The 10,576-nt window shown below is 38.2% G+C and overlaps 1 protein-coding gene across 1 annotated transcript; it reads right to left on the bottom strand.

Annotated features, from left to right (window-relative positions):
* Positions 1–6,590: 6,590 nt before the first annotated feature.
* Positions 6,591–10,001, bottom strand: snrpd2 (small nuclear ribonucleoprotein D2 polypeptide). The gene is made up of 3 exons (XM_053422591.1): positions 9,873–10,001; positions 7,800–7,979; positions 6,591–7,039 (listed from the first exon to the last, which is right to left on the bottom strand). Coding segments are annotated over exons 1-3 (357 nt in total). The 5' UTR covers positions 9,875–10,001; the 3' UTR covers positions 6,591–6,864.
* Positions 10,002–10,576: the final 575 nt, after the last annotated feature.

The raw sequence follows: 10,576 nt of genomic DNA, 5'->3' as shown, positions 1-10,576 counted from the left end.
TGTTGAAATATTGAGAATGAAATAAAATGTTGAGAAAAATGACACAATTTCAAGGGTTAAGTGACACTAAACAGGGGTTCTTTTTCAATTTGTCAAGTCATAATGTCACATTTATTGTCAAAATGTCAGGAATGAAGGCACATTTTTTTAGTTAAAGTCAAACTTTTAAGAGTATGTCAAATTACTAATGTTAATATCTATAACTATCTCTACAAAATCCCTTGTGTCGATGAATTCAGGAAATTGTACATCAGAATCAGTTATAGTAATACGGATACTCTTTCTCCTAGGTGATAATTTGGAAATATTTCAACTAAAAAATTTCAAAATAAAAAATGGGACATTATACATTTGTTTTAATTTCAGTTCATAAAAGCAATGTGTAGTCAGGGTCACATGTCAAATCAAGTATAATAATTATCACAGATAACAGACCCTTTCTAAACATTTCACAAGTTTTAAATGATCAAATATTTCACACAAAAATTCAAAGATTTGAAAAAAGAGTAAGAAATAGATTTCTGTATGAGGATTTTTCCCCTCTTTTATTTTGCATCGAACATTTTACAACCCTCAGATTTATCCTGGGTCCTGCTATATAAAACTGTCGCTAAGAGTAACTCCACCTCCATCAGCAGTAAAATAATATTACATAATACAACACCCATAAGGGCTAACAGTTCTTTCCAGTTATAGGACCAGAGTGGAAACATTAAACTTATAAATACCCAAAACATGGGTCTATAGAGCTAATTCGGAAGGTTTAGAAGCCACCACCTTATAGAGATAGAACTCTTTGGATTTAAGTTTGAACAAACTCTGGTTAACCGATAGCATAGTTAAGTAGGTGATTGTCTGATCTTTATGATCAGGATACGTGAAAGGTAGAATTAAACTGTGCTTCTTTCTTGCCCAGTCATTAAGAAAGAGGAACTTAGAAATAGAGGAATAAACTCAACGTTGACAACCCCTTTTATCAGAATTTTATTTTTCAACATTTTAAGAAACATTGGTAAATCTCTTAACATGACACCTCTATTCATGAAGATATGTTTCTTGATAATTGATGCTGTGCTTGTGTCAAAGCAGTCATGTGAACCAGTACATAACCATGGCACCATATTAGATAGCTGGCCCCAAGTCCTGTAAACCCATGCCTTTGCATCTTCACATCATCAATAACATGTCTCTTATCAACTGGGGCATCTCGGAAGTGTCCTACGTTGTAGGTTGTAACGTTGTAGCTTGTACACGTACTTTCCAATAGCACTCTAAGGTAGCAGCTCATCCAAGCCAGAGAAAGGGGGGCTGCCTGCAGGCCTCCCCTGTCAAGCCCTCCACCACGCTCTACTGGCTGCATGGGTTGAAACTTCAGGTTTCTGTTTGCTGCTGTGACATTAGTGGTCATTCCAAGAATAAACTCTCGAGCATGAAGTGAAAGCTATCTCTGGGGTAAGTAAAATCAAGAAATAGTCGTAGCGAGAGTTTCTAAATCTGCTGTTCACACTGAATGAAAAAAGAAGTTAGACGCCCCACATGGCCCAGTTTTCAACAATGAAATAGTGTACACACTAAAAGCACTGCTTCTTCCTAATGGGGACAGAAGTTGAGGAGAGGATAAGAGAGGAATGTATTACGTCTGCATGGCATGTGTAAACATCCAGAAAGCCAATATGCCTTTTAATCTCACTACGCACACACTCCCAAGACATACAAGCTGACTTCTCTGAGCAACTGCTGTCTGGTGTTTTTTTAGCCATGCGTGTCCCCACTTAACTCTGCTGTCTACTAGAGTAAACCCACATTTATTTTCCGTCACCGCAGTTTTGCACATATTAACACCAGCTCCTGTGTGCGAGCCGGTCCTCACACATGTGTGGATGCGTTTGTGTGATTTGTCTTGGCTCATCCCCTGTTCCCAGAAGCCATAACGAATTGGAAACAGTCATGCAGTAATTTTAGGGTTCTCCTGCACTCCTCCTACCACAGCTTTATTTCCACAGCCTGACGTCAGACGTCGGTCAACACCGTCCACAGCTGCCAGCCTGAGAGAAGACCCCGTTGGACTGGATGAGAGATGTGAAACTTAAAAATGGGAAAAGGAGGACAGGCGTCTGAAGAAGCACAGAACAGCAAGATTTTGACAAAGCGGATGTGCTTGGTCAGCCCAGGCTGAATTATACGTCTCTGAATCTCTCTTTGACTGTGAGTTAGTAGAGAGGCTATTAAGTATACAGACTTCGCGTCTACTACATCTTATATCAGAGTCCAGGACTTGCTGAAGCATACAGTCCTAAGGCAGCATGTAAAAGCCTCAGCCTACACTGACCGAGAATTACACAAGCTATACCCAGGCAAAAGTGTCCAGAGATTCACATAAACTATTCCAGAGTTTGGTTGTATTTTCAGGGAGATCAAACGCACATGGAGATGGTGTCAAGTTTAGTTTTACTCTCATCCCATCTATTTCTTTAAAAAGGAATGTGATTAGAGGAGGGTCAAATCGATTCACAACTGTCCACTAAGAGGTCGGGGCTGGAGGCCAGCTACGCAAAGGGCAGCAGCAGAATTTTAGAGACATGTCCTCAAATGTGGGACTCCCTGTCACAGTGTGGCAAAGTGTAACCAGGGTATGTCCTTAAAGTAGAGAATGCAGAATGAAATAGAGATTTTAGCTCTGGACTACTCATCGTATAAAAGGTAAATCTACTTGGGATAGATTTCTATTATAAATATCAACATGGAAAAGGACAAAACTTGGCTTGTAATGGAAAATATCATAAGATTAGGTTTTGCTTTCAAGTCCCAGTAAATGTAATTTCGTTTTCAGGCCACTCTGTGTGATTAAAGTAAAATTGGTTGTTAATCAGGGCCAATAAATTTGTTTGACAAAAACATCTCAAACAAACACAAATATGAAAAAATACAAATCTGCATCTGACAAAAGAAAACCTCAAATATCTAAATATTAAATAATGTAGGCAAAATATGAAAAAGAACAGTTTACTCAAAATAATTTTATCAAAATACAAACAGAAAAAAAAAATGATTTTAGTTTAAATACACTGTTGAAAGCTCAAGATCAAAACTTCAAGCTCCAGTTTATTTAATTACATTATTTATTTTTTCAAATCAAATTGGCATTGGCTCCATTTCAGTCAAGCTTAACCATGCTCCCTGTGGCATTACACTTGTAATCCACTAGATGGCAACGCAACTATACTTAATTACAGACTGTTACCAGATAGTTAAACCTGTCTCTCTGCAGTGCACTCGAAACCTTCACTATGACTATGAATCCATGTGAAGCTTTTGTCTTTTTTGTGTTTGTGTTGATGCCTCTTTGAGCCAAGTGTCCCTTGAAAGGAGTCACAACAGGCCTATGAATCAGACATGAACTTAAAAAGCTAAACTTATTTAGCTGCAAATGTATTTCAACATCGAAAATATGATGAGTTGTGATTTGATTTGTAGCCAACACGTCAAAAAATTGGTTTTGTTTCGTACATCAAATATATAGCACTGAAAATCAACACCAGGGCCTGATAGCCACATTTGCAGACATGTAGTCACTTTGGATTTTCACATTACTTCAGAGGTAGTTCACATTCGTCTGTTAAACTCATATTAATATGTATAACCAAAGTTTGGAACATTACACATCACAGACCTAATGAATAGCCACTTGCTAGATTATCATGTAGCCTAACAATAGTCATTGCTTAAAGAAGGAAGTTAGAGTCTCATGGCCAAAAGCTCCAACAGAGTTATAGGGAACGTTGAGTTGTTGTTTTTTTGACAGTTGGTGGTAAGAAGGTCAAGAATGGACTGTCAAACATTTACGGTAAGGAGATAAAAACATATAGGTTCACTGGTAAATACAGTGCTGTGAAAAAGTATTTGCCGCATTCCAGATTTTTTGGCCTATTTGTCTCACTTAAATGATTCAGATCATCAAACAAATTTTAATATTAGACATAGATAACCCAAGTAAATACAAAATGCAGTTTTTAAATCATGATTTCACTTATTAAGGGAAAAAAGCTATCCAAACCTACCTGGTCCTTTGTAAAAAGTAATTGTTTAATGATCTGAAAGAATTAAGTGTGACAAATATGCAAAAACCTAAGAAACCAGGAAGGGTGCAAATACTTTTTCACAGCACTGTATAACGTTAAATGTGAAATTTGGGATTTTTAAAATGATGAGCTATATCATTTTATGACCACATCCCATCATCTACAAAGATATCAGTGACAAGTCAAAAGTTCAGTGGGGTTTTGGAAATTTTGATCACCTCAGTATGGAAGAAAAATAATGTGAAATTGTCATTTTATAATGATGAGGTACATTATCTTAGTTCTTGTTGTCATAATAATCTACAAATTACTTATATTTTCATTGAGACAATGATGGGTTATTTTAATGAGCAATTGTCTTTCATAATAAACTATAAAGATTCTTAGTGGTTCGTCAAAAGTTGAGTATGGTTTGTTAGACAAATTTAGATTAAAAAAAAATCCTCATAGAGAAGGCCCTTACTAGATTACCATGTATCCTGATAACAATCATGTATTGGTAGACGTTATATAATTTTAATTAGAATTTAATAAATACTAAATAGAGTAGGTGCTCGTTTGGCCCACCGCCTGCCCCACCAAAGCAGTACTTGTTTGTAACTAGGACCGGGTCACGGGCAGCAGCTCGATACTCCCGCTCCACCCGATCCCTGTTGTTGTTGTGTCTGTCACTGCATGTGTCATCGCACTTACAGTCAATCACACTTTAAAGAGAGATGAGTGCAGACAGAGTTTGTGTTTTCAGAGCTGCTATACACCCCCTACCCCTCTCCTACCTGGCCCGGATCGGCCCTGACACCCCTCACCCTGTGGCCCCCAAACCCCCAGGACCGCCGAGGCCCTGCTTGAAAACAAACTGCGGCGGAGGCTCCGGTTACGTGGCACCGGTCGATGCTCTTCAGGGTGTCGCGTTGCTCGGAGGGTTTGGGTATTGACGCATGACCGATCTCTATCATAATCACACTTCCCCCCCTCTTATCACTTACCTACTGAATAAAACATCTCCCTTCCTGTCCGTGGATCGCTCACCCCTACTATAAAAAATCTGGAGAGCCGGGGACATGGACTTCTCGAAGAGTCTCCGAAGTAACACAAGAGAAGTGCGCGATGATACCCAACAAATGAGCTCCCCAAAGTTGTTCTTAACGCAGGCATCTCAAAACAGAGGCAGCAGATATATGACGCACTTTGTCTCAAGGTGCTGCAGCTGAGAAAGCGTGGAGGTGTGATGTATAGATACCGCCCCAGCAGTATTAGGGTGCTCATGCCAAACAGTAGAGGACAGTCACAGGAAAAACATGCTTTGTGTCACAATCTAAAACTGTTCCATCCAACAAGGTCAAAGCTCACACTTATGTCACTGCAGTGTTTACTTGGGGGCCACGATGTGGGCTGGGATCAGTTGGCGAACATGAACCAGACACAGAATACAGTCTGATGACAAATCATATATTACAGTAAGGGTGGATGCTCTATTTCCACATGTGGGGTCACCAAGAGACTTGATGAGCCTGGAAAATGATGTGACGCAATGGCCTTCACAGTCAACCAGATCTGAATGAACCTGTGGGAAATATTCTATTGACATGTAAGCAGAGCTCTGCGTCATCATCACAGTTCCAAATGAAGGAGATACTAACCCAACTTGAAAACTGAAGGACTTGTGTGGAAAATGATGTGAATTAAATGCAGTGGCCTTCAAATGTTTTAACTGACATGTAAGGCAGTACTCTTGACAATCTTCAAATCACCAAATGAGGGAGTCTTTTCAAAAAAATGTTCTCCATAGCTTAGATCAGGGGTTCTCAAACTTTTGCAAGCTGGGCCCCCCCAAAGCTGGTTAGGGGTAGTTGGGTAAAGTTGAGGCTACTAGAAAATATTAAAATAGATTTCATGAGTGTAAACTTACAATGTGGTTAAACTCAAAATATAAGACAGAGTTAAACAAGATATGTTAAAACTGATTCAGGCACACACAACTGTAAGGTTACTAACAAATGACTCCTGTACACCCGACCACCAAATCTGAGAGTACAAACGAGCAGAGAATAGGTGCCAACTGCTAGAAAGATGTAAGGTGAGACTTGCTGTTAGGCTATTAAGAGAATTAACAAAGTGGTCAGGAGGGGCCGAGTGGCAGAGAGGAACAGCCTGAAATGGAGAGACAGGCGAGGGTGTGAAGTGACAGTCAGCACATCTGGTCTCATCAATAATGCAGCAGCCATTTAAACGGCAGTTTGTCGCATATTGAGCGCTGACGACTGAAATCAAGCCTGACACATTAGACGCCATCAGGGGAGTGATGGTGACATCGGGAGGGACGGATAAGAACACCCCAGAAATGGATGAAAGGTTTTTTTTGCAAGCGCTTTCAATGATTCAAATGATTTAGTTTGTAACGAGTTAGATAAATAGTAAACTGTGCTGTAGTGTGTGTAGCATTTTCAAAACCTTGACTTAAATCCTTGGGAGAAACTTAGAAGCTTAAATAGGTAAATACCTGCACAACTCTTAAATCTGTTCATCACTTTTATTATTAAAAATGAAAAAAAAGACAGGTGTTTGTAGACAAAGCTAAATCAGGCATTATTGTGCCTAATCAACTCTTGAAAATAGTAGAAACATAACTTTCTTGGCACTACATTTCTGTCTCAACAGTGAATGCAGTGATCCAACAACGGGAAAAAAAGGTTGACATTAATGACTGTCCACTGCCTTCAAATCTTCCAAAGTAAAAAAAAAATAGGTTCTCAGAGAGTGGTTCAGCTAGACGTCTATAAACAGTTCATTTTCCTGTGATCAGAGGGTTTCTCAGCACGACGATGACCGAGTCGCCCCTGAGGAACATTTTAGAAATGTAACGGTCCTTATTCACAGGCTTGGACTTCTTCTTTCCCTTCCCACTCTTGGGAACCTCTGTCCACATCTCCTTCACATTCTCCAAGACCATGTTGCAGTGTCTGCAAAGACAGTGACAATGCAAACACTTAAAATTCAACCCAACCATTTTAGAAAGGTTAAATGCACGAAATGATATATAATATATACAGATAGACCATGTAAAAAGTATTCCGGTGATGATGCCCAAATATTGTCATAAGATTAGCTTTGCATGAAATATTGCATGTATTTTATAAAACTTTTGCCAGTAATTATAAATTGTTTATAAAACATGCATCATGTTTGAAGGTATGGCCTGCATTGCAGAAATCGATGAAAAAAGATGCGTATCTGAAAATAAGATTAAAAATAAATAAGCAATACATGTACATTTCATTTGAGATTAAATAATCTTATATATATTCCACAATGGGGTATGGCATGTTATAACAGCTAAGTGGACATTAAAATATTTGAAGCATCTGCAAGAAAAGGTAAGGCAATATTAAATAAAGGCAGTAAAGTGCAGCGTATTGTGCGTATTTAAAATGGAATGTAAATAAATATATATGTACAGTAAGAAATATATATGGAATAGTACAGTATTAAAATGTATTGTATGATATAAGAACTATGACCAGTATGAAATATATATGGAATAGTACAGTATTAACAGGTATTGTATGATATAAGAACTATGAGCAAGATAAATATACAAAAATCTTTAAATATGAATATAATAGCCCATATAACAATTATAACACTAACAGAATACAAATCACTTATATCACAAATTAAAAAAGTTTTGTTATTAAATAAGCAAGTGACTAGGCTCCATACCTGTCAAAAGCCTTGACTCTTCCTAGCAGCTTCTTGTTGTTGCGACAGTTGATAAGGACCTGTGTGTTGTTTTTCACCGACTGGGTGAGCACAGACAGCGGGCCAGTGTTGAACTCTTCCTCCTCTCGTTTCTGGAGCTCCTCAGGGGTCATCTCTGACTTGGGCTTTGTTAACAGACTCCTGATGAGCAAAACACACACAAAATGGACTTGATAAATAAGTATTATCATAATGGAATATTGGCATTAATATGCTCTTCTTGTTGTTGTATGTAACCCGTTCAATGCACTGGTTTGGGAGTAAATGATGATGGTCTTCATAGCCCCCCCCCCCTGTTTCTCTCTCTGTCTATTTGCTTGTAGCGGATGGGCAGAGGGGGATATTTAATTATGTGATTGGGAAAATCAAAACTCCAGGACAACATAAGGGGAATACAAAGTATGGGATGCATAATTGATGATTTCTATCATATAAAATATATCGTTTAAAATCCTTTTTCAGTGCGCTCTTGGCAAGCAGAAAATAGACCATGGTATCGTTCAATGTTATTCACAACAGTTGATTGACATGTAGGTTTAGCTAATAGGAAGCCCCTATGTTGGTATGTTGGGGACCAATAGGATGAGGCAATGAATGTGGGGGGCGGGGTCAGACACGGAAGTGAAGACCCGAATAAAGATGTCAACATTAGTACACAGTCTGTCTCAAGAGCATTATTAAGCGAACTCGACAGACTCGACGCCAAAACCATCGGTGCAGGGCGCGAGGCGCATCGCAGCCCATGTGAACTGCACAAAGGTTTAACAGGGGGGTGGATAGGAGACGCCTGGCTTTCCATGGCGCTGTGCGGCGCTTCGGAAATTAAATGAACAGGTCAATTGGAAAATTAATCGTTTAGATTAATCGACGAATCAGTAAAATAGTCGACAGATTCATCAATAGAAAAATAGTCGTTAGTGGCAGCCCTAGTTTACAATTACTATTTATTATTTAACTTATCACAACATATCTTCTTCCTACACCAATAGTGTGTATAAAATTTGCTTATGTGTTAATGGCATGCATTAACCTACATTATTGTTCTTTTTCTTCTTGTCTGTGCACTTCCCTGCATGTAAATGTAAAGATCAAACTTGAATTCATAACATAACAGAAGAAAAATATGAGATACTTTACTATTACACATGTACATCTTGTCTAAAAAAAACACCAATTTTTTTTTTTTATTACCACATCCTCATATATAATTACCCTTACCACAAATGCACGGTTAAATGGACTCTTTCGCTTAATTCTGCTCAACACGATGGCAGAGACAACATTCTTCTAATACCTTTAGTTTGAAAAACCAATCAATGTGTCAGGGCAGGAAGAAATTAGATAATGTTCAGTCAGTAATAATAAATCACAATAATATTATGTTATTATTTATTTTAGGTTAAGAGACAGAGTTTTGAGATTTGTAAACTCTTCCTAAGAGTGACTAACTTGATAAACAGCACATTTTCTTTACAAATCTGAGATCAATTATGTGTATAGATCCACACTTTGCAAAGTTGGTGTCGAATGTATTGTAGTGATTTAAAAAAGTGTTTATAAGCCAGGCCTGAAATTAGGTTGACGTTTAAGTAAAGACATTAAAAACCGTGGAATCGACCAAGATTCAGGCTTCAAAAACTTAAATAATTAACAAACAGGAAAAACATGCACTCAGGCTTCGCAGCTTGGTGTTAGCATCATGCTAGCTAGCATATACGATGCTATTGTGTGACTTCTGTCTCTTAAATTTTTAATAAAGCATACCATTAATTGAACCAAACGGAATAAGTATTTTTGTTCTTGTACCGTAATATGACAACACTATCATGGTTGGTCTGGAAACACACAACGTGTTTCAAATATCACACAAAGGATTTATCAACTGTAGCTAGCCGGCCTCGCTGGCACTGCTTACTATGTCAAATGCTACCCCGGGTAGCAGTGCAGCTAGCTGCTGCTGCAGCGCACATTTTGGGCGCTAAGACTGAAGGTGATCATCCTCACACAGACAAACTGATCCTAATCAATACTCACATGGCTGCTGATTTATCGACACTGGTTTCTCAGGTCGTGTCCCGCTCGTCTTCACAGGCTCACTTCGTTTCCGCAACGATTAACGCGTGGATACAACTACTTCCGGGTCAACAAGAACGCGGTTCTTGCTTTAGGAATAATAACCGGGTCATTACGGTTCTACTGAAAAACACAACAAATAGAACGTGTTTATTTTCCGGTTTGTATTCATATGGCGGGTGGATCGACTGTATTTATATGTACATTATATCCTGCTGCTAGACCTTGGCACTGGTGGGAAGTAACTATAGTTACCAGACTACTCGTTTTTAAATTTCTACTTCATTACAATTCAAACGTAAGTACTTTAGTTACAATAAGAATAACTGATTGTTAAATACTTTGCAGAATTTTTTTGGGGGGATATTTGACTTAGAGTATAAAATAAAACATAACAAGTTATAAACCATAACATTTCCTCCATCCTGACCTCTCTCAGGGCCTGTTGTTGTTTGTTGACCCGCCAGTGCTCTTTACTGCTGATATCAATCTCAATTATTCAATCAACTGATTGATAATAAAGGTAATTTATAAACATTTTGACGATGATTTATTATTTGAGTAATTTTCATATAAACATGACACAAGCCTCCCAAATGTGCGGATTTTGTCTGCTGGTTGATTTAGTTCTTATGGGCTTAACATAATAATAATAATAATAATAA

This window comes from Pleuronectes platessa, chromosome 5 (assembly GCF_947347685.1).
Source record: "Pleuronectes platessa chromosome 5, fPlePla1.1, whole genome shotgun sequence".
NCBI classification, from domain to species: Eukaryota; Metazoa; Chordata; class Actinopteri; order Pleuronectiformes; family Pleuronectidae; genus Pleuronectes; species Pleuronectes platessa.
Note: the sequence above shows the minus strand (reverse complement) of the source record. Positions and strands in the feature narration are given on the sequence as shown.

Coding starts and splice junctions, on each gene's coding strand:
- snrpd2 (XM_053422591.1), bottom strand. Junction 7,040..7,799: donor AGAGTCAAGGCTTTTGACAG/GTATGGAGCCTA, acceptor CTGTCTTTGCAG/ACACTGCAACATGGTCTTGG.